General features: G+C 39.1%; 1 protein-coding gene across 3 annotated transcripts in view; it reads left to right on the top strand.

Moving 5' to 3' along the window:
* Nucleotides 1-10,241: 10,241 nt before the first annotated feature.
* Nucleotides 10,242-24,701, top strand: part of KIF5A (kinesin family member 5A) — a 60,444-nt gene continuing 45,984 nt past the window's right edge. For all 3 annotated transcript variants that reach the window (XM_087925443.1, XM_087925442.1, XM_087925441.1), the window contains exon 1: nucleotides 10,242-10,409. In XM_087925443.1, the coding sequence (XP_087781569.1) occupies nucleotides 10,281-10,409 (129 nt within the window). In that variant the 5' untranslated portion in view covers nucleotides 10,242-10,280. The remainder of the gene's footprint in view (nucleotides 10,410-24,701) is intronic.

The raw sequence follows: 24,701 nt of genomic DNA, 5'->3' as shown, positions 1-24,701 counted from the left end.
CCTGGTGCCTTAACTACAGACTATCTTGAGACTGCTTAGTTTATACCCCACTCAGAGTCACCTTGAACTGACAGGTGGGCAGCATTTACATTTAATAAATAAATACAACGAATATTCCAAGTGTAAGTGCTGGGTTTGTTAAGTAAGCTATAATAGCTAAATATTAACTAGGTAAGCTATATGTGGCCCAGGAACCTACTTCTGAATCCAATTCTACATTCTTCTCCTCCAGCATATTTAAAAAACTCCCAGTCATTTCTTCCTGACCACACAACTGATCTTGGCTGGGCTCTTTGGGGCCAGAGGAATACCACTCTTCAAGAAGATTAATAAACTGTTTTACATGACTGCATTTGTAACAGAACGGAATGTTGCAACCTGATGGGACCTCAGAGGCACATCTTCTCAGTGGCTGCCCTAGCCTTTCGCTTTTATGGATTCTTACAAGCTGTCTTGCTTTATTATATGGAATAGATGCAGGGGTGGGATTCTATCAGTTCGCACCTATTCAATAGAACAGGTTGTTAACATTCTAAGCAGTTCGGAGAACCGGTTGTTAGAAGAAATTACTGGCCTAATCCTGTAAGGAAGGCAGGAAGGAAACATTCTGGTGTTGCTTACAGAAACTGCCTCTCCGTTAACCCTTATTACATTCTTGGCAGGACTGGGCTTCCTATCTCAGGAACTGCTATGGAATTTTTTTCCCTCTTTTGCTGGTACTTTGCTTGTGTGGAGTGATCATTCAAAGTTACAATGAAAAAGTGACTTATGACCATTTTTCACACTTATGACTGTTGCAGCATCCCCGCAGTCATGACCACCAAGGCACGCCCACCAACTAAGCCACACCTACAGAACCGGTTGTTAAAAAAATTGAATCCCACCCCTGAATAGATGGCTATGTAAATCCTGTAAATAATAACTCCTGTTGATTCCACATCATCTGCTCAAATTACTGCAAGGAAATGGAAGTGTTGGCTGATGGTGACCACAGTTGGCAGAACCTGCTATCCCATGGTGTTTGCAAGATGTGATAGAGTAGGCAAAATGGTGCTGCCTATCTCCCACAACAGGAAAACAGCTGAAGGGATGGGCTTGTAAAACTTCCTTGTTGGTGGAAGCAGCAGAAAATTTTCAAGCACTCATTTAGGACAGAATCAGCAAAACATCTCTTTCCAAATGCAATTGACCCACTATCACTACAAAACTTTTATTATTTTTTTCCAGACAAGGCTATTTGATCTTTGAAAAACTACGGAACAAATGTTTAATAAAAGGCCAAGTAGCTTCTAGGAGACCAGTGTGAAATCCCCCCTTGTAACTCTATGTTAAAAGCCTGGATATGCTTGAACAGTCTTTGATGAAACATGGATCATGCATTACATGAGACATACCTGCAATATAGCACAAAACAGCGACCAGGGAAAGGAGGTTGCCCAAAACAGTTTTAGTTGACCAATAGAAGTACAGCAGATACAATCACTGGCTATGCCATCACAAAGACTGCATGTGAAGCATCAAAGGTCATTTGGATGCTAAGATTTGGGTCAGAAAAACAGCAAAGTGGAACAGTTAAATTTAGGCTGCTTTTTCAGTGGGCTAAAGGAGACAATGGTTGTATTTATGGGAACAAATCCTCCAAAATGGTTAGCAGGACAGCTTCATACCATGGGTGATGGGATTTGAAGATGAGCTCTGAGTTGTATGAAAGGAATGTTGGCTTAGAGAAAAAATGTTTATATTGAAAAATACCTTTCTTGGGTAAAGGTAACAAAATAGGAAAGTTGACTTTTTAAGAATGCATCATCAAAGCGAATAGTAAAAGTTGTGACTGAAGAGTCAACGATGTTTACTCAGATAACAGAAGGGAAAATGGGAACTCTCTGCAAATTGGACCCTCCACAAGACAGGTTTGCTCAGAGAAAAGCCTGTTTACCCAGGCTAGCAAATAACTAAATTTTACTAACTTTAGGGATGTCTCACCTTTTAAAACTATGTACTGCTCATGAAATTTCTAGCTAATCATTTCCAACTCCAGGATACTGTGTTCAGCATTTCTCAACATTGGCAACTTGTGTGGACTTCAATTCCTAGAATTCCCAGCCAGCCTGCTGGCTGGGGAATTCTGGATGTTCACATATTCAAACCATTCCTCTTGAATATTCCACATTCATCCTCAGTGATCTATTGTTTTTTTTCAGATGCCCATCACTTTTAACTTTTTATTTCCTTCCCATTTTCCTTTCTTATCTTGATTTTTCTGCAAATCTTGAGCATTTAAATGACATCAGCAGGATTACAATTTGCCTAGATTTTCTCCAGATTGTGCCAATGGTTTTCATATACTGTCTGTAGGATGTTAGAAATAAATTGGAGTGTACAGTTATGAGCCCAGACAAATATATGGATTTAAATAAAAATCCACCAGTTTCAAGGGATGTCCTTTGTACCTATGACATGGGCCTATGATCCCAATCAGCAGTTAGCTTGCATTAGGTGTGAAGAGCCAGCGTAGTTTGTATGTCCCACTGATCCAGAGATATAAAACAGCATCAGCAGCTTTGGGTAGGGCCTTTTCTTCACTATTCACTCAGTTGCTCCTTCCACGATGCATGCAGAATTCTCACAAAAACGGAAACAGAGGGATTCAACAGAGCTCTCTATCAGGTGCAGGAGTCAAGAGCATTGAAGCACCTGGAAGAAACAGTTTCATGAGACAGTTTCTTTGGCAGACTATTCTCCAGCTGCACAGAGTAGGAACCAGACAGCTTCAAGTGGCAGAACACCAGGAAATGGCAGCAAACTATTGAAGATAAAGGTAATGGTTTCCCTCTCCAATCTGATGCTAGGGTACGGTCCTCTTTTCTGTTTCTTGGTCAAAGGAGCCAGCTTGTCTGAAAACATTTTCTGTGGCCATGTGCCAAAGGTGTACAGAATGCTGTTAACTTCCCACCAAAGTAGTACCTATTCATCTACTTACATGAGCATGCTTTCAAATGGCTAGGTAGGAAGGAGCTGGGGCAAGGAACGGGAGCATACCCTGTTGCACAGTGTTTGGTTCTTGAACCTGGCCAGCAGCTTTCCAGCTGACAAATTCAGCATCTTTAACCACTAAGCATTGTGGCCCCCTCAACAACTATTGAAGAGGATAGCTAAATGCCTGCAGAGTTTGAGGGAGAGGATCCCGCTCTGCATTCCTAAACCAGCCAAATGTTTTCAAGTGTAGGGCTGGACACTTTACCTCAAATTTTGTCCTATAATAAAAGAATACTTATCTGCCGGTCCAGCCAACATCTGGGTATTCAGGGGTTGCCATAAAGAAGAGGGAGTCACGCTATTCTCCAAAGTACCTGAGGGCAGGTTAAGAAGCAATGGGTGGAAACTAACAAGGAGAGAAGCAACCTAAAACTAAGGAGAAATTTCCTGACAGAACAATTAACCAGTGGAACAACTTGCCTCCAGAAGTTGTAAATTCTCCAACACTGGAAGTTTTTAAGAAGAGATTGGACAACCTTTCGTCTGAAATGGTAGAGGGTTTCCTGCCTGAGCAGTGGGTTGGACTAGAAGACCTCCAAGGTCCCTTCCAATTCTATTCTATTCTATTCTATTCTATTCTATTCTATTCTATTCTATTCTATTTTTTGAAAAAGAAGGCAACATATAATTTTTAGCCTTTGGCTGCAAAATAGATTGGGCCAAACCTGGTATTCATGAAACAGGGAATAATTGTGATGGTTCTCTCTCCAGCCTTTACCCTTTCCTCAGCCATCTTCAGTAGGATTACAGGTCTTGCTTGTATCTTGCAGAGACTTACTTTGCTGCAAGTCAGGAAATAATACAAAATGTACTCTGCATTATATAGGGGGTGCATCTTTTATGTCTGTATAGTATGAATAATTCATTATGCCTTTTTATTAAGTATGTGCACCTAATCCATTTGAACATCCTTATTGTAAATCTAAATAATTCATTAGGCAGATTTGTTGTTGTAAGTTGTAAGAATTAAAGGTGAATATGCTCCAACTTATCATAGCAAGGGAATATATTAAAAGTGAATTACTAATGACAAATAAGCTGAGGTTCTATATGCCTGGTATTTATAGAGTTTTATATTTCCACATGACTTTTAAACAATTCACTCTGCAGCTGCACATCTACTTACTTGAAAAAAAAAGTTCAGTCAAACTGAAAGGTCATAAATAGAACCCTAAAACATTCTGATTTAATATTTTAAAACTTACTAAAATGTTAAACGTTTAGAACTTTTAAAACATTTTGGTATCTCTTTTAATGATACTTATTTGGTTTGATTTTTTAAAAAAATATTTTTGCATTGTGAGATATTTTGATTGTCCTTTGAATGGAACCACAGGATAGAAAATAAATATTCATATAACATTCTGCTTATTTTGAAAATATTTTCTTGTTTCAGTATGAAAGTCTTAACTCAGTTGAAATATAGGGCATAAAAAATGTAAGAAAAAGGCCTGTATGTACCCCGAGTTTTCAAAACACGCTGCTCATTGGCACCAATGTGTCAAGAGATATCTCCCTTAATACATGTATGGCTTTCTACCAGTGGTGGGATTCAAAATTTTTTACTACCAGTTCTGTCGGCATGGCTTGGTGGATGTGGTGTGGCTTGGTGGGCATGGCTTGGTGGGCATGGCTTGGTGGGAATGGCAGGGGAAAGTTACTGCAAAATCTCCATTCCCTCCCCACCCCACTAACCTGCTTTCCTGCTCCTTTCTCCTGTGCAGGGCAACAAAAGAAGACTCAGCCAATCAGCTGGGACTCAGGAGGCAGAGAATAGATGGGGGTGGGGCCAGTTCTCCAAACTGCTCAAAATTTCTGCTACCGGTTCTCCAGAACTGGTCAGAACCCTGCTGAATACCACCTCTGCTTCCTGCCCTACCTGAATTTTTAACAATATACCAGAATTTTAATTTAAAAAATCAGGAAACTGTCATGCAGCAAAGCATAGCCTTAATATTCAGCACAATCTTTAACATTAAAATATCTTAGATTCTATGTAGGCCTCATATTTTTTAAACAATAAAAATGTCGTGGCTACTGAGACAGTGGTGGGAATGACAGTACAGGGATCAGAGAGAGACAGTGGAGATCATCTTCACTCATTTACCTTTGGTAAGTCCATGCTTTATCATCAATCATCTCTCCCCTAGCAGCCAATTTATGAAAAGAAAACTCCACGGACATTGTCAGAAAGTGACTACAAAATTCCAGAGGCATATAACATTTGGGGAACCCTATTTGTGTGTGTATGAGTCTACCTTCCTACCATAGCTTACACGGGGCAACTGCTGGACAAATCCCTGTAATTTTATTAGTAAGGTGTTTTTTTCAAAAGTGGTTTGCCCTTGCATTTTTCCTAGGGCTGAGAGAGAATTACTGGCCCAAGGTCAACCCAGCTAGCGTTGTACTTAAAGTGGGACTAGAACTCACCCTCGCCCAATTTCTACCTGGTGCCTTAACCACTACATCAAACTGGCTCTTGGGGTACCATATGGATTTCCTGTAAATCTGCATACACTTTGTCACATTGTACAAATATGAGGTTTTGCATCTGTGTGGGAGCACATATGAAACATTTATTCAATTGTTAAAGGAGCTGCATCTCTTCCCAGATTCACGTGACTGTTTTTAAACTGCTCGTGGCTATTTTCACATGCATTTCCATGAAGTATACAGCTACTTCGCTTTGCTGATGAAAGAAAATCAAACAAAGCATCTCCTTGGAAGGTTTTGTAGAGCTCTCTCTGTGCACAAATGTTTATACTATTTGTATGTTCACTATAGACATACACAAATGTATACTTACATGTGATGTAGATCAGTGATGGGATTCAAAAAATTTTATTACCGATTCTGTGGGCGTGGCTTGGTGGGTGTGGCAGGGGAAGGTTACTGCAAAATCCACATTCCCTCCCCACCCCACTAACCTGCTTTCCAGCTCTGTTGTCCTGGGCAGGGCAACAAAAGAAGACCCCGCTGATTAGCTGGGACTCGGGAGGCAGAAAATAGATGGGGGAGGGGCCAGTCAGAGGTGGTATTTGCCGGTTCTCCAAACTGCTCAAAATTTCTGCTACCGGTTCTCCAGAATTGATCAGAACCTGCTAAATACCACCTCTGACATAGAATCAAAGCATTTCTCAGAGTAAGTCTCCAGTGCTTCCTTCATTAGACGTACAAATTTTGCTCCTTACTGAATTTGTTTCTAATTTTCAGCATTCAGTATTCGACCTATGCTAAATTGGTCTTTACTAGGTAAACATTTGATCATTTTGAATGATCATTTTGATCATTTTGAATCTCCAGGGAACAAAGTATGTATCAATTAAAATATGTAAAATGATTGATATATAGTTCTCAAACTCCTTTTGGGGATAGAGTGAAGTTAAGAGGGAGGGGTTACATTTTTAAATTGTCCATTTATTTACACATTAAACATTGTTGCAATATATGCACACATGATGTACAAGCCCTGTCAAACTCAATGGAGGTTTTTGTAAGGTTGGCAAGCAAACAAAAGCATTCCATTTCTTCCATTCTTGACTTGAACTAGTGAGCAAAATCCATAAAGTAGAATGTGATTTCTTTCTAAATACTCATACGCAAATATCTAAAGTACATATAACACGTACGTTACATATATCTAACTGGCCTTCAAGGAGACTAAAGTATCATTCTTGGCTTCTCTCCTTTTGTGTTCTCCATGCATAGCATCTCAAAGCAGTGCTATGGGGCAGACTATTCAGAGGCCTCAATTTACTCAACTAGCTGCAACTCTTGAGTAGCAGTTTCAGCATGGCCTCCTTAGTCCTTGTCTATCATCAAACTGATTATTTTACAGTGCTCTGTATTCCTCTGTTTAATGCTGCAGCATATGGCTATTGTGCTAAAATATGACACTGAACACGTAGCACTGTATATACCATAAAAATTGGCGTTCGAGATTTAATTAGGCACCTGGTGTTCTCCTCAGTATCCTACCTGATGTTTCAGAGACCTGCAGACTTCACCTCTCTTTTCTCAGCCATTCCTTTTAAAAGCTTCATTTAGTTCAATCCATCTGGAAGAAAAAGAACCCTCTTTGCCAATTATTGTAGTTGTTCTGCTCTTGTCTTCTTGCCTGCTGCAAAAAAGCTGCTGCACTTCTGCTATCGTTACATCTTCATGTGTCAGACTTCTTCTGATTTCTGCTGTTTTTGCAATATCTGCCCAAATGGCTCTCTGTTTCTTGGAAGAGTAAGCAGTGGTGGTGATTAAAAGGTTTTACTGTATGCATATCTTCCTGGCTGGGCCATTACTTAGAAGCTTAGAGGAAGGGGGTGGTAGGAATAACTCCGGTTATGTAGCCAATTTCTACCATATTCCTGCCGCACCTAATAGAGGAATGGATCTATAACATATTGCATAACAATTATTGCCCGGTTAAGCTCTATGAGAAATTCACATGACTTTCTTATTTTAAATTATATACTGGTACATTTTTAATATTATACATTAAGGCCTAATACTGTATACATGAGTAGCTATATACGAATACAAATAGTTTTCATACATTCCCTTATGTAATTTAATAGGAGAAAAAAATACAGCTCAGACATAGTGTCATTTGAAGGTTAGACATGGGCAGAAAGTCCTACAAAGGAGTTTCATCAGCAAGAGGGGAATTTTTACCTGAATGGACCAGTTAGAAAATGATGCAAGGCTGAATTGCCAGCATGGGTGTCCTCGTCAGGGAAATAATAACAACAGACACAGCCTAGAAGCCACTGGATCAATAAAACTGATTTACTCTTTGATTCTAGGACTGGGTTCCATTCCTGTTCCAACCTCACCTTTAGTCCATGATTTTTTAAAAAAGTCTTATTTGAGAAAAGGTCTGTTTCCGGTGACTTAATGCACATAGGTAATGTCTTGGCAACGAAAGGAAATGGTTTGTCATTGCTTATCATGACGTTTTTCAGCTTTCCATCCTAGAGAATTTCCAAAATCCAAGTACAAACCAGTTCTGGCCCGGCTTAGCTTTGGTTATGGTTATGTTAAAAAGGAGAGGACATTCAGGAAAATAATAATATTAATAATAAAGGCAACAAGAATCTTCCTTCACATAAGCTAGCACCATTTTGAAAGTGGTAGATAATCTGTTAATTTAGCCCATGTTAGTTCCCATTCTTCTTGAGAGCATTGTGCCTATGCTGAAATATATATTAATCCTATGTGGCTTATTAATTGTAGAACAAGCCTACATTTTTTTTCTAATGCCAGCACTAAGCAATATTCACTGGGTTCTCAAAATGCTGCCTTTAGACTATCTACCTTTCTATCCACAGGCTCCTTGTTCTTCCTTTATTTAAGGATTCAGTATTTTTTTAAAGGAAATCAGCAGGCAGCAAAGCAAAGACTGACTTGTGAGAGTGCTCAGGGGCCCTTCATGTACACCAAACAAATCCTTAGAAAATAAGAAAAGATGGGGGGCAGCAGCAACAAGCAACGTTTGAAAATATCTGAAAAATCCAGAAATAAGAGGAAGGAATGGACAGCATTCCAGGAAGCTTCAGGTAATGGTGAGAAGCAATATCGTTCATTTGGCTTCTAGTGGCCAATGGCTTGCTGTGCCACTGTGGCAGTTATTTTGTGAGAATACCAAAGATATGGTTTCATTCCAAGTACTTCTACCAGCCCCAAACATTTGGGAACTTAGACTTGAACTAAACTCGAGCCTGTGAAAGTATGAGCACTTCTTGACAGCATGCTGTTTAAAAGCCAGTCAAAAAGTTCATTTTTAATAACTAGGAACAGAATATTCACCCCTAAATTAATGAGTCATAGTCTTTAAAAGAAAAAGGAAAGGAAAACATATGTCTGGTTCAATCTCTCATTTGGAGAAGAAATGTCAACCTTTATCTCAGTTGATGAAGGGAGAACCAGCACAAATGCTGGACTGAGCAGATACAGTCTTGCAGATATCATTCTATTATGTAATGCCATTATGGTCTATGACTAGACACTGGAAGAGAAGCTATTTGTAGTCACTGTGCAGGACATACTCACCATTCATTTTCAGGTCAAGTAACTCCAGTTCTGCCTCTATGCTCTCTATGATCATAAGGTGAGAATCAAAACAAAATTGAGAAATTATTTGTCCTCTTCTTCACAAGATCCATTTCTCTCAGTACCATCAGATATTGTCCCTCATTGCTTAGTCATGTAAACATATGCAAGCATTATATTGCTTATTGAGTGGACTTCATGGATTAATCGATCCTATTATTGGTTGACTATGTTAAGGATACTACCACATTAAGCTTCATTCCTACATAATGAGTTGGAAACACCATTCAGTAAGTCAAACAGGCATTGCCAGTTACAATTATATTTACTTATCTATCCTTACTAATAAAATGTTCTTCAATTTATAAAATACCTGCTCATTTCTCATTCCCATTTGTTTGGAGCTCTCTTAAAACCAATTTGAAATAACCAGATTAATTGAGGAAAATTAGCACTTTGCTATTTCCAGTCTTCTATAAACAATCATAAGGTGAATTTTTCAGCGATGGCTTTGAATTAATCCCACCCCGTTCAAGTCCCATTCAATTGTGATTTTTTTTTCCTTTTTGTGGATATTTCTAAAATAAAAGAGAAGCTTTTAAAATTTTTACCAGCTGCATACAAAGGGGAAAAGTAACTTTTGTAAACTTTGCATGACAAATTCTCGTTTTCAGTATTTTCTCTTCTATACATTTATTGTCTGTGGGAGTCCCTATACTGTTTTGTCTTTGGAAAGGATAAAGGGAACAAAGTGACTGCTACCAACTGAAACATCAAGTGAAGAGTCTAGCTGGAAAGTGCAGCTCTTTAAAAAAGAAAAAATCATGTCCACCTTAAGGCAGTGGGGTTGTTCCACCTTAAAAGTATTAACCCTGAGCTAGAGCCCAACCCTTTGCCTGATGCTGATGCTGCCAATTCCTGCAGCAGGAGGAGGGGGATACAGGCACTGCAAGCAGCATCCCAGGGTACCACAGGCACGGAAGACTTACCAGCCCAGCTGAGAGAGCCAGCTGCTCTGCTGCTGTGGGGTGACAATCTAGGAAAGTCTTCCCCTTTGTGATCCTTCCTTCGAGAGTGCCTGTGTGCAACCTGCTTTTTCCTGTCTCTCATTTTGCTTGGGAATTGTATCTCCCACTACTCTCCGCTCCTTCTAGCTACAAAAGCCGCACACCAGGACAGAGCTCCATTGCCCAGCCAGCATGACTACCGAACTCAACGAATGCAGCATCAAGGTGCTCTGTAGGTTCCGGCCCTTGAATCAGTCGGAGATCATACGGGGAGATAAATTCATCCCGGTTTTCCAGGGCGATGACACCGTCATCATTGGGGTAAGCAAACACTGGAGGTGAGAGAAAGATGTACATTTGTCTGGAGATGCTTCAGAAATGAAAGGCTTTCACTTCTTGATCCGCTTAGCAAGGCCTGTTCTGGATGGCAGATTGCCCTTGGGTACAAGAGCCAGTTGCTTTTAAAGCCAGCTGAATTCATGCTTAAATTCAGCTCTTTTGTGTGCTAAGGGGCCACCCAGGTGGAATATTTTATATCTTCCTGCCAGCTTAAAAATTATCATCATAAACAAAGGCACATCTCCCATCTGTCCAAGGGGAAATTGATAATGGTAGAAAGATGCTTTGAGGTTTGTATTTGTGTTTGCATCCTTGAAGCCACTGGGTGTGGCTACTAGCTCTTGGTTTGACTCCTGGGAGAAAAATAATAATAATAAAGGAAGCTCTTAGAACTAGATGAAAAACAAAAAAATTCATAGCAAATGCAATGTTGGTTTCTCTTTATCAAATCTCTTTGCAAGTCCTGTATTTTCTTCTCTTTCCAAGCCTTAAAATTATTCTGTCATTTCAACTTTAAATTATGCTACGCTTTCTCCTCCACATCCCCATCTACAGAGTATTCGCTCAAAGATGAAAAGTTGATATCTAATTTGATTTTCCAACATTAGCAATTGTGATTTTTTTCTGGCAATTGCCGCTGCATCCTATCCACCTCCCTAATACCCCATGTTCAGTTCCATTCATAAGTATGAGAATACAAATTATGCAGGTGCTTGCTAAATCGTCTGCAGATTGTTTACACATGTCTGACAACGCCCCTGAAGCTTGTCCTTGGGGGCGGTCTCTGTGTTTCTTTCTTTTTGTTATAATTCTGTTTTTTTGTCCTTGATTGTTTGGCTATTTCGGGAGTTAAATATAACCTCTAAGGGAAGGAGTCATGATTGATTTTGCTTGGAATAGAAACGTATATGCTGTTACTATGTTGAAGAATGATGTTTAAACCCCCTTCCCCCACTCATAATGCCACAAGCCATTATTTTATCAGCTGATTGCAATTGTGGGACTAAAAAGTGTGTATGTTCAAGAAGTAGCTAGTTGTCGCTCTGCAGACAGCCAGCAGATGAATAATCTACGTCAATAGTTTTTAAACTATGAGTTAGGGTTCATCCACTGGCCACAAGTGATAGATATTAAATTAAAATTAGTCTGGTTCCACCCAAGGTGACCCAGCTCCTCGTGGTATATGAGAGGATACAAACTCCCAAATAGTCTACTTACTGCACATGGATTTATTCTTCCAAGATCTCTCCCGATTCCCTTGCAGCAGAGAAAGTTCTCAATCAGCATGGCCTGAGTGCTTTCCTATTGCGCTGGTAAATTAAGGCCTGTGATCTCCAATTTATTTTCCACTTGGATGTCAAGTTATTTTCTCTTGCCTTGGCTTGGAAAAGGCTGGCATGTAAAAAAAAAAAAAGCCTTTTTGATTTGATCCTGCTGCACTGCAAAGTCATTCCAGTTGGTGGGTTCAGCAGAGATTTTCAGTGGAGCTCCTGAACGCGATGGGCCTGCGTTTACAATTTGTGTCATTTCTTTCTTTATAAAGCCTGAACTAGAGTTGTCTGTTCATTTGAACTACAATATCAAACTATTCGAAATTGCTTAAGCTCTATTCCAGTTTATCACCAGATCAGTTAAGACTGGCTTATTGATGGATTGATTCATTTAGGCAGTTGAAGTTGGGTAGATTTTTTTCCCCCCTCTTTCCTGAAAGACAACCCCATTCTTCTTCCTTTGGAAGAAAACCACACTAAGGCATTAATTTCGCTGCAGAGAGAGCAGGCAGCAGGATGCCTGGGCTCAGCTGCTTGGTCATCCCTCAGAGCAATGACTAGGAGCCTTCCTTCCTAGGTACCACTCCCTTTCTTTGTGTTCAGCTCTAGGCCTTTCCTGAATCCATTTCTAGGTTACATCTGTGTTTTGATGCCGCCATCACCTGGATCTTCTGCCCTTTACTGCTCTTTCCAGTTGTGATTACACATGGCATTTTTTTGAGGGTGGGGGTCTCCTTTGCCTGTGGCAACAGGTAAAGCCACTGACTTTACAATCAACATCTATCTGCTTGCATCCATTCCAGGACACATGGAACGAGCAATAGTGATGATGTATTTATTGCTTGATTTGCTGATTTCTTTTCTATTGATGCCGAACCAATTTCCAGCTGGAAAGAGCTTGTATTAATAATTGATTTTATTACACATCAAGGAAAACAAGTCTGTTTAGCTGTAGCTTTTTTTCTCCTGAAATATTCTTGGAAAATTATTCTCATATCTTTTTATGAATGTTTAGTCCTGGCAAAAATGGTTAAAACTCTGTTGCTTTTGAACATGTTCTAAGGAATCTTCATGACTACATACCTTTTTTTTTCCTATTATTATCTCTTGCTATAAAATAGAAGTAAACCGTATGCAATGCATGACCCTCTTTTCCGAAACCCTAATATTTTCCAGAAATTGTGTTGCTAAATACAAGCAATTGATCACCACAAAATGATGAAAGTATTTCTCTCCATTTTTCAGTAGATGTAAAACAAATCCCATGTCATGCGTTGCTCTGTACCAATACAACCTAGATTTAAAAAAAAAAAATCCTAAAGATAACTAACCAACCCCTCCACCCCTTGACAACATCACTTTACCACTTGACCCATTTCATCAGTTTGATCCCACAGAAAAAGGGAAAAATTAAGGATAGTCTTGCATCATTGAAAAATGTCTAGATACCGTTCTAAAAGACTAGGCAGCAACATGTACACAAATTTCTCTATCCTGGTTAATATCTAGTTGAGGCAGATTCTAAACCTATCATCGTTACAGACATAAATAATGGAAGAGCTGGTTGGGGTAATATTCAAAACAACTGGAGATTATTTCCTGATGAAAGGCTGGTCTTGGATTTGGTAGAAATCCACTTCTGCTCTTGGATTTGGCAGAAACCTTTATTTCTGGGAGGCATGTCACAGCTAAATCAGTCATGCAACAAGCAATATGATTTACCTATGTTTGGAATATTTTAGTCTTTAAAACTATTCAAGTGTGCGGACCTTTCTGGTATAAATATTCCATGTGGGTAAATGGAAACTTAAAAGGGTCTGCGTGGTGCAACTTAGAAAATGGACCTTCTACTCTACCAGCAGAGTCAGCAAAAGGAAGAACTGCCCCAGTACTTATTCCTAATCTACTTCTTACCAAGTCCCATCATTCATTCTTTTCTTCTCTCTCTTGACATGGGTTGGAATTCACTTTCACCTTATCTTAAAAAGGGGAGAAGGAACTTCGTGATAACTGGTAAGAAGGCCCTCTCCCTGCCTTTTGAATTTTAACTACTTTTGTCTCCTAATATAATATTTAGTGTTTATGTTTTTAGATTTTACTTTTTTTAATAAATCATTTTTATTGTTTTTTTACATACAACAAATCATTCCACTTCAACTGTGCGCCGACTTGGGTACATATTTCAATTATTTAAACATTATAAATTATATTCTTCTTATCAAATCTAACAATATATCAATGTTCCCATATATCACACATTATAACTTTGCTTAAATTTCTTTAATTGCTCTATAAATACATAATTTTTTTTTAGGTTGTTCTATTCTCTATCCACTGATAAAACATATTCCATACCATGTAATATTCAGTTTCTTCTTTTTCTTTAATTTCTAGTGTCAATCTATTCATTTCTGCACATTCAAATATTTTTTCAATTATATTTCCCTCTATCGGTATTTTATCACTCTTCCAATTTTGGGCAAATACAATCCTAGCTGTTGTTAAGACATGTATAATTAAGTAAATCTTTTCTTTACTATAACCTTCTGGTACCATTTCTAATAGGAATATTACAGGTTTCAAATCTATACGTTGTTTAATCATTTTTTCCAAACTTGTGTATTTTAGTCCAGTACCTTTTGACCTGTTTTTAGATTTTACTTATACACTGCCCAGAATCTGTCTTTGAGGGAGATGGGCAATTTCTAAGCTTGATATATAAATAAATAGAAGCAGCATATGCATTTGTAGAAAAACTCTTGTATTTTTTTTTATTTAACGTTTAATTTGTGCTTATTTGGTTTAGTCACAGTATTTCAGTACTGTACCACATGGAAATAGAAAATTCTGTTGTAGTTTTTAGAAAGCCCTAAAACGGTAAAATATTGAAAGCAGAATAAAAAAAATAGCAACAGAATACAGCATAAAACTAGCAAAAGGGAGCAAAATAGCATAAACAGGACTAAGGAACAAACAAACTTTTAGACTGAAGTTATTTAAAAGATAAAAATACTGCTAGAACAAAAACAAAAGTCAGAAAGTATAGACAATGTGCAAATCGCAAATCCCTCTGGGGAAATCGTTCTTGCGAGAAGGATGATACCACTGTAAAACCATATTTATAAAAATCACCTTACTCACTAGTGGAGGGATTCAAATTTTTTTACTACTGGTTCTGTGGGTGTGGCTTGGTGGGCATGGCATGGCTTGGTGGGTGTGGCTTGGTGGCCATGGCAGAGGAAGGATACTGTAAAATCCCCATTCCCTCCCCACCCCACTAACCTGCTTTCCAGCTCCGTTCTCCTGTGCAGGGCAACAAAAGAACACCCAGCCGATCAGCTGGGACTCGGGAGACAGAGAATAGGTGGGGGTGGGGCCAGTCAGAGGTGGTATGCCAAACTACTCAAAATTTCTGCTACCAGTTCTCTGAACTACTCAAACATTCTGCTACCGGCGCCTCGAACGCCCCCCTTTGCCTCTTAGCGCCCCCCTAAGGCATCCCCCCCAGGGGGCGGTACTGCCCACTTTGGGAACCACTGGGTTAGAGGGACCATTTTCAATCTTTTGTGTTGAGATTATCTCCCAGTGTAAGCAGGTGGCTTTGCTCTCTGCTGGTAAGGACTTGCATTCCCAATGAGCTATTTTCTGTAACAGTGACTTGTTCTGTGATGATGCTAAAAGGGTAATCTATTTTCTAAATCATCATCATTATAACCCTCAGAATGATTTACTAACCTGCTAAGTGATTTCTGGCATGGAAACACATGCTTAGCAAATATAAAAATCTGCCTTGTAAAAACCAACTGAGATGTAACTTAGATGACTATTTATGCAGAAAGAAAGGATTCACTGTGAGAATGAAAGGGGAGACAACTTCCCCAAATTTCCATATTTTAATTCGTGTATTGAAATTCATATTTAACACTAATTACTAGATTTTAAATGGAACCCATATAGTATTTCTTCATCATAGTATAAACTGGTACAAGAGATTGCACCCCTAAAAAAACCCTCTTGTACCAGCGTTTACCAGTGTTGGGCCCTCCAATACTTAAACCAAACATTGTAATATACTTGGTCATTATATTTACTTTGTCCCTTCTGAACCAGCCTGCTAGGTTTCCATGTTGTCCAAGGAGAAAGCAAGGCAACTCACTCCATTTTGTGTGGGATTTTCTGTTGCATATAGTTAACAAGTACAGTAAATTGTCCTTAAGCTGCACTATGAAATACTTTTACTAAGGAACAGGCTACCTATTATCTTAGATTGCATATTTTGCTCATTGTCAAAATAATCTTCTAAATAGATGAACATTCCCATCTTACGAAAAGAGAACTAAGATTAATTTTTCTTGTGAGAATGTCCTATATAATGTAGCTTTCTTATTTCTCAATGAAGCTAACCATGAAGCTGTATGTACACTCCTGACACTATTATTTTACTATACAAATGTGTATAGAAATATACCTAGAGCTATGAGTTTTGAAACTTGCAAGACAGACCTGTTCATAGACTGTACTATGGAAGAGAGATAGCTTTGTTGTAGAATTGGAATGGAAATGTAACAGAAGAAATAATCTGCATAATTTAATATGATAGTCCAAGTTGTATGTTGTTATGTAGTTCATCTGTGGATGCAGAGATGGCTCTGCACTCTGTGTCTGGAAACATAGTCTAACACAGCAGGGGGAACTAGAATCACCTTCCCAAATTTCCTTGAGCAGCTGTAATATCTCAGGATGATCCAGAGAGTCTCCCTATTTACAATTTCATATGCTTTTGTAAGATCAGTGAAGACCAAGTAAAGAAGTGCTCAGTGCACTTCTCCCAGACTTGCCTTGTGGCAAATATCATGCCTGCTGTACTCCATTCTCACTGAAGGCTTCTATGCCTCTGGGAGTTTCCTTTTCAAGACAGTGATAAGTCTGTTCAGGAGAATTCAGGCAAAGATCTTGCCTGTAATGGAGAGCAGCGAGATATCTCTCTAGTTTCCATCATCTGTAATGCTTCCCTTATTTATGTAGGGAACCACAATGAAGGCATCATGGAAGTAATTGGATTAGGTCTGGGTTTTGTAGACGGCCAATGTTGAAGGTCTTTCTGGTGGTCTTTGGTTGTTTATGAGGTAAAGGAGCCAATTTGGTTTAATGATGAGCGTACTGGCCTTGGAATCAGGAGATTGAGTTCTAGTCCCGCTTTTAGGCATGAAAAACATGGCTGGGGGACTTGGCAATCACTCTCTCTCTCTCAGCCCACCTCATTTCACAGGGTTGTTGTAGTGGGGAAAATAGGAGAAGGAAGGAATATATTAGGTATGTTTGCCAGCTTGTGTTATTTATAAACAATAATAAAGGTGGGATATAAATAAAATAATAAAAGTGCAAGTTGAGGACAGACTGGACCAATCTATGATCTGTCCAGCACTTAGGACTTTACGTGGCATGAGTGATTGTGACGTGGTTAAGATTATGCTGATAAACTATGACATAATCAAATAGGTGTCAGTGTAAGGTTGTAGCTTTGTATTGAATATGGCCAGTCTGAATATCGTGTTGTTGATTGAGAGGCCATTGCTGTTTAGTTGTCCTACTCCCTGCCACCCAAGGACTCCACTATCCAGAAGGACACATCTGTCCCTTGCCAGAGTTATCTGAATAGTCTGGTCCAGGTCCTCATAGAAGCCTTCCTTGTCTTCATCTGGACCTGTGAGCGTTGGTGTGTAAGTGCTGACAATGGTGATATAGCGGGACTTGATAAGAGAAAACCAGAACTTCATAATACGCTCATTTATTCCACTGGGTAGAGTAGAGATGTTTTTCAGCACAGCAGTTTTGATTGCAAAACCTATTCCGTGAGTCCTGTTGGTCAGTCTGTGGTTTCCCATTCCAAAAGAATGTATTGTCTATTCTTGCTGCTTCCCATAATCAGAGGTGGCATTCAGCAGGTTCTGACCAGTTCTGGAGAACCAGTAGTGGAAATTGTGAGTAGTTTGGAGAACTAGGAAATACCACCTCTGACTGGCCCCGCCCCCATCTATTCTCTGCCTCCCTAGTCCCAGCTGATTGGCCGGCTCTTCTTTTGTTGCCCTGTACAGGAGAACGGAGCTGGGAAGCAGGTTAGTGAGGTGGGGAAGGAATGGGATCTTGCAGTAACTTTCCCCTGGAATGGGGCGGGAATGGAGATGTTATGGTATCCTTCCCCTGCCACGCCGACCCAAATCATGCCACGCCCACCAAACCACGCCCACAAAATTGGTAGTAAATATTTCTGAATCCCACCACTGCCTGTAATGTACTGTACTTTTATCTGCCGGCCTGGTCTTATCGAGTGCAGTAATTTCAGAGTTATAGAATGTTATATATTTTACCACGATATTAAAAAAAAGATGTTGAGACTCTAGAAAAAAATAGAGAAAAGCAACAAAGATTGGGGTACGATCTCCTGCTTGGGCCGGGGGGGAGGGTTGGATCAGAGGTGGTATTCAGCAGGTTCTGACCAGTTCTGGAGAAGCAGTAGCGGAAATTTTGAGGAGTTCAGAAAACCAGCAGATACTACCTCTGACTGGAGATTTTACAGTATCCTTCCCCTGCCAGGCCCACCAAGCCAAGCCCATAGAACTGGTAGAAAAAAATATGAATCCCACCACTGGGTTGGACTAGATGGCCTATAAGGTCCCTTCCAACTCTGATTATCTGTTATCTGTTATGATTAGGGGACTGGAGACTAAAACAGGTGAAGAACGCTTGTAGGAGTTGGGTATGTCTAGTTCCATGGAAAAAAGGATAGGGTGACATGATAGCAGTATTCCAATATCTAAGGGGAGAATCAAGCTATTCTCTAAAGCAGGAAAAGAAGCAATGAATGGTATCTAATTAAGGAGAGAAGAAGCAACCTAGAACTAAGGAGGAATTTTCTGAAGGTTAGAACAATTAATAAGTGGAACAGCTTTCCTTTGGAAGTTGTGGGTGTTCCAACACTGAAGGTTTTTAAGAAGAGATTGAACAGCCATTGTCTGAAATGGTCTAGGGTCTCCTGCTTAAGTAGAGGGTGGACTTGAAAACCTTCAAAGTCCCTTCCAATTCTGTTTTTCTTTTTCTTTATTAAAGACAACATTTGGCTGCTATGAGTGATGTTCATCTTTCACACTATGACAGTTTGTCTGTATCCAGCAAGGAATGGATATTCCAAGTTTAAAAAATGAGTTTTCTTTCATTCATTTTTCTTGATTCTCGACCACTGTGTAGAAGATTTGCTAGTCAGATGTTGGAGGCAGGCAATGTGTAGGGTCCTTTTTTTGACCCTCTCCCTCATGTGAAGGTGGGCAGTGCTATCCTACCCAGTCCTACCCAGTCATTCTGGATTCTGCCAGACATCACTATGGCCCTGGTCCTGAGATGAATAACCACTGGTCCAAGGGCCAACCATACCCAGGTTTGTGACTACAACTGCCAACGGTCGTCTCCATCTGTTGCTTTGCCACTCCCCCACTGCTGAAAGACTCAGTGAATTAGGTATGGGTTAAGATGATTTGCAGATGAGTTGTAGAGGAAGATGAATTGTACAACAGAATCCTATGAGTGATAGAGTCTTAAGTGTCATAGCTGTTGTATAGGGACAGTCCCACTCTCTCGGTAGAAGGGACTTTAATCCAGCGGCATGGAGAACATACAGCTGGAGACCTCTTTTGGTGCAGTGGAAGATAAGGATGCCTAAGTGTGCCGTTGTGCTGTTAGTGCTCCACAATGCCTGATGGGCCTGTCAATCTGCCAGGGTCAGACTTTACATGCTGGAATAGACAAATGCTGTATCTCACCAAGAGTCAAAGGCCCATCGGCTTCCTCACCTAGCTTGGCCCATCTGCTTAGATGGTATACTTGGGTGTGGCCCCTGTACCTGTTACAGCTACTTAGAGCCACAGGTGACAATTGAATGCCACGTGGGGCCCAAAGGTAAATCAACAACTATAAAAAGGCTTCCCCATCCAACATAGGTGCTACCCCCTCCCTGAACAACCCACATGCCCTTAAGTAAAGGAGAAGTTTAATACAATATAAATAAACAAAATATAGAATATTTAGGAAGGACTTGGGCCTAGATTAAGGAAATAGGATTCTGGAGAAGGCTTTCATTCCTGAATTTGACGCAGTGTTTGTGGAAATTTAGAGTCAGAAAGGATCATAATATGAGGGCTGTTACAGGCATTGATTCTTTTTGACATTCTTAAAACAGGCAGACTTCTAACTAGTTGTAAATTAAGGCTGCACATAGATAATAGAACTATTGGCGCTGGCGAAGAAAAAGAGAACACAAAAGAAAACATACAAAGAACAGACTGGTGTTTCTGTCTTACCCAAGCAAAAGAGCCATTCAATTTAATAATCTGGGAGAAAGAAATTAAACAATTCACAGGGATCCCATGTTGATGAATTCATTTAATAAGGGGTGGAGTTTTGCTGATTTACTTTCCAAGATTCTATATTCTAAGTCCCCCTCCCCAAGAGTAATTAAACTAAACGATGGCAGTCACTGTCAATGCTAGCTACTTCCCTGTCTTTCTGTTGCTATTCAGGCATTTAACCCATATCCCATAATATGGGACTGTGTCTTTATGGACATAAATTTCTTGCAGGACTGTACATGTTGATTAAAGAGGACTCATGCAATTTAAAATTTAGTTTACAATCTAGGTTATTGGCTGTTTATCTGAACCACTAAATAAAAACTAAATTAGAAGGTAATGAAGAAGTCTTGCTGAAGTCACTTCAGACGTCTAAGATTGACAGTTCAGTTCCTTCTTATTTGCAAATTGTTCTGATAAACTTGTTCAGCAATCGCCTTGATGTAGAAATGGGTGATTTCATTATGTAAATGGCACACCATCCTAAATTACCGAAGCTTTGCTGTCCTTTGATAGTATTATTTGTTGCAATTTATGTCAGTGATGGGATTCAATTTTTTTGCTACCGGCTCTATGGGCGTGGCTTGGTGGGTGTGGCAGGGGAAGGATACTATAAAATCAGAGGTGGAATTTGCTGGTTCTCTGAACTGCTCAAAATTTCCACTACCCAGTTCTCCAGAACTGGTCAGAACCTGTTGAATACCACCTCTGATTTATGTGCTAGCTATTGTAACCTCAGAAAATGTTTGAATACAACAGTTCATTTAATGACCGTTCAAAGTTAAAATGGCACTGCAAAAAGTGACTTATGCTCATTTTCCACACTTACAAACTTTGTAGCATCTCTATGATCCTGTGATCAAAATTCAGATGCTTGGCAACCAGTTCATACTTACGACCATTGCTGTGTCCCACGATCATGTGATCACCTTTTGCAACCTCTTGACAGGCAAAATCAATGGGGACGCCAGTTTCACTTAACAATCGTGTTACTAACTTACCAACTGCAGTGATTCACTTAACAACTGTGGCAAGAAAGGTGGTAAAATGGGGCAAAACTCACTGAACAAATGTCAGACATTTTGGGCTCCATTGTGGTCGGAAGTCGAGGACTACCTCCAACACAGGGCATTTAAGATGCCTGGAAGACGACTTCTGGTTTGTTCCTCGTCGGTGCAGACCGGTGGGGTGGTGAAGAAGGGGGAAATCGCCTGGAGGGTCGAGGGGAGCCGCAACTCCCCTCCCTGACAGGAAAATCCCTCCCAAAGGTAAGCTGCAGCGGTGATCCCAAAATGGTCACCACAAAGACAAAGAACATTCCGGGAAACTAAGTTTTGTGCTGGAGAGAGAAGTAGCGAGCAGAATGTGAACCGGGCAAAGGACATCGCTTTTAAGGTACCCCGGTATCAAATTAAAGGGCTATTTTGGAGGAAAGTGTGTGGAAGTGGCGACTAGAGAGAGAAAGAAAGAAAATGGGTTTTTAAATTTGGATTTGATTATTCTATTGGACCAATCTGGAGGAGAAACTTAAAGGAAAATACACAACAAAGGTTTAAAAATTAAACTGGACAGATATTGAACTGTAGGCACTTAAAAGGCATAACTAAATGCTGGAATTGAGTGTGTTGAAAAGAATGGCTAATGATTGAAATTAGTGAACTTAATAAAAATATTATATTCAACAAAGAAAATTAAAAAGAAAAAGACTCAAGAGCGCCACCTGATGGTACAGGAAAACTTTAGTATGTTTTAAAACGAGTGTCTGGTCTTTTTGAGAGTTTGGATCTTGAAACTTGAAAGAAAATAAAAGGAACTTTATTATTGCCAGTAATTTGGGAAACAGTTGAGAGGCCAATTAGAGGATTTGGAATAAAGAATCAAGAGTATGAATTGTTGAAAATAAACTCAAAAGATATTGGCTGAAACAATACACTGGACTCTGAGATTGAATATATCTACTAAAGAAGAGGATTTCAGCTATTAAAGAAGAGGAAAGAAAAAGAAAAAAGGAGAAGATATAATGGAGGAGCTACTTGTTGATATAAGACTGGACTTACAAGATATAAGATCGGATATGCAAGATACAAGGGACATGATAAAAATCAAAATTGAAATGTGTAATTATGTACTACATAAATTAGAAATGGTAACTGTATACACAAGAACATATGTAGGAATTAGAATTAAAAATTTGTGGTCTGATGGGATGATAAAAGGGAAAATGGTTTGGAAAATGGTTAAAGAAAGAAGGAAAAAGCAGAAAAAGGAAGTACAAAAGAAAAATCAAAAGAGGGAGAGAGAAAAGTTTAATAACTGGAATGAGAAAAGGAGGGGAATAAGAATGGAGGGAAAGGGAATTAAAAGAAAGGATCAGAAAATAAAGAGGAACAGGAAACAAACAAGGATGAAAAGAAGGTATATTGTTCAAAGAGTGAGAGCTAATGGGTGAAAAAAAAGGGATAAGGAAGGGGATTCCGCAAAGCAATGTGTTGGGATGTATAAGAATATATTGAAAATAGCATTTTGTAATGTATAGATCATTTATAGAGAAAATCTGAGAAAAATATATATATATGTGTTTTATATTAGATAGGGGGTGATATTAAAGAAGAATGAAGGTGGTTAGCTCGAATTACTAACTAGAGGGGACAATTATATTTACAAATAAGGATTGATAAAATGACAAATGTGACAGAAAAAAATAATATGAGAAATGACAATAGAAAGGAGATGAGAATTTTAGATAACATTGTAAAATAAGATATGAGAATATACTAAGAAAAATGGAAGGAGACATATTAGGATTTGGAATTGAATAAATGAACATAGAATTGAGATGAGAATTTTAGATAATATTGTAAAATAAGACATGAGAACATGAATTGCGACTGGATAAGATAAGTTTAATATTTAATAATGATAAAGATGACATAATATGAAATTAAACAAATAAAATGAATAGGTAACTATGGTCATGTTTGTATTGAGATGTGAAACCTGGAACCGTACTGTTTGCCAAATGAGAATTTTTTATTAAAAAAAAATAAAATGAAAGCAGGGAGAAAATTGAATAATGGAATTACTATGTATGTTTAACTGATACGGTGGAGAGAGTAAAGTTGAAAATAAATATTGAAGAAGTATGAATTAATATGAATATATGCAATGAGAAATGTGTGATATATTGATGCTACACTGTTAATGTATTGTTGTTATATGTAGATTGAAATTAAAAAAAAATGGGGAAAAAAAGATGTCTGGAGGACGTAAATCCTCCAGCAAATTTGACAGGAAATTGCAAAGACTCAAAGTGTGTAGCCGGTAATTAACAGCTTAACTGAAACACTAATACACAAAGGGGATTACTGTACTGAACCCAGAACAATTATCCACAGGGAACTGTTGGATCTCCCAGAATAGCTAAACTCATCCACCCAATAATTCCAGCCAACACAGCTGATGATGATGATGTGAGTTCAGCAAGGCCTGGAGTACCTCACATTCTCCATCCCTGCACCGAATGCTCTCCATACTGTGGCCTGGCTGTCTCTTGCCGTTTTCTACTGCCGCAGAATGTGAAATATGACTACTCTTTTCCCTGCAGTCAGTGGGTTTCTTCAATATTCCTGCAGTCAAATATGATGATTGCTTTTAAGGCAGAAGAGAAGTAGCCACAGCCCACAGGGGATGGGGGGTGGGGGAAGAGGAGGAATATTCGTAGCTTGGCAACCATGGGAAGAACGGTTCATACTGCAGAAAATCTCAGAGATAGGGTGAAGAGGAACAGACCAGGAAGGCGGAGAGCTACATTTGTCTGCATCTACTCAAGTGTGGTGGCTTCTGACTTAGAGTTAGGCAGCTCTTAGTACTGCTTTAACTTAGATGCTCTCCTCCAGTTGTTTTAATTTGTCCACGATTGGGGCAAAAGCTTTCGCCTCTCTACTGGGGTGATTCTTTAGCAAAATACGAGTGAAGGGGGCACAGTTCAGCAAAGGCCTAGCATAATTATGGTTTGCACTTTCACTGCCAGTCTCAAAATGATATCTAGCCACGTGATTTTTTTACATTGATGTTATCTTCAGGTCAGCTTTTTTCCTGACAGTGTAGCATTGTACAGTAAATGTGGAGAAGTATTATTGTATTATATTTATCCAGAGAATCAGTTGTTTATCATTATGCTATTAAAATTTTGATTCCTTTAATCTTTAACCAGGTGAAAAGGTGCATTGTAAGGCAAAACATTTTGAACTATGGTGCCTTGGTTAACTTATCATCTGGGACCCATAACTTCCATGGAATTGAAATTTAGCAAATTCTATAAAACATTTCTGTGTTATAAACATTATTATAAAGCAGTCTATAATCTAATATGAAATGTCATGAAACATTTTCTGTGCTGACTGTGCTATACAGCTCAGCATGGGCTAAACAGTTTATGTCATAATGTGAAATGTCATAAAACATTTCTTGGTATGATGTTTGATTTTGCTAAATTGTTCGACATGGAGTATTTTAAGGGCAGATACAAATCTAAATGTATTCCAACTTTTCGAGTGAAGGCAGTACATTAGAAGATCTGTCTTTGTTGAAGACATTGAGAAATA

Source organism: Pseudonaja textilis, chromosome 2, assembly GCF_049901715.1.
Source record: "Pseudonaja textilis isolate UNSWEBS1 chromosome 2, rPseTex1.2, whole genome shotgun sequence".
In the NCBI taxonomy this organism is placed as follows: domain Eukaryota; kingdom Metazoa; phylum Chordata; class Lepidosauria; order Squamata; family Elapidae; genus Pseudonaja; species Pseudonaja textilis.
The sequence above is the reverse complement of the archived record's forward strand: the minus strand, read 5'-3'. Positions and strand labels throughout refer to the sequence as shown.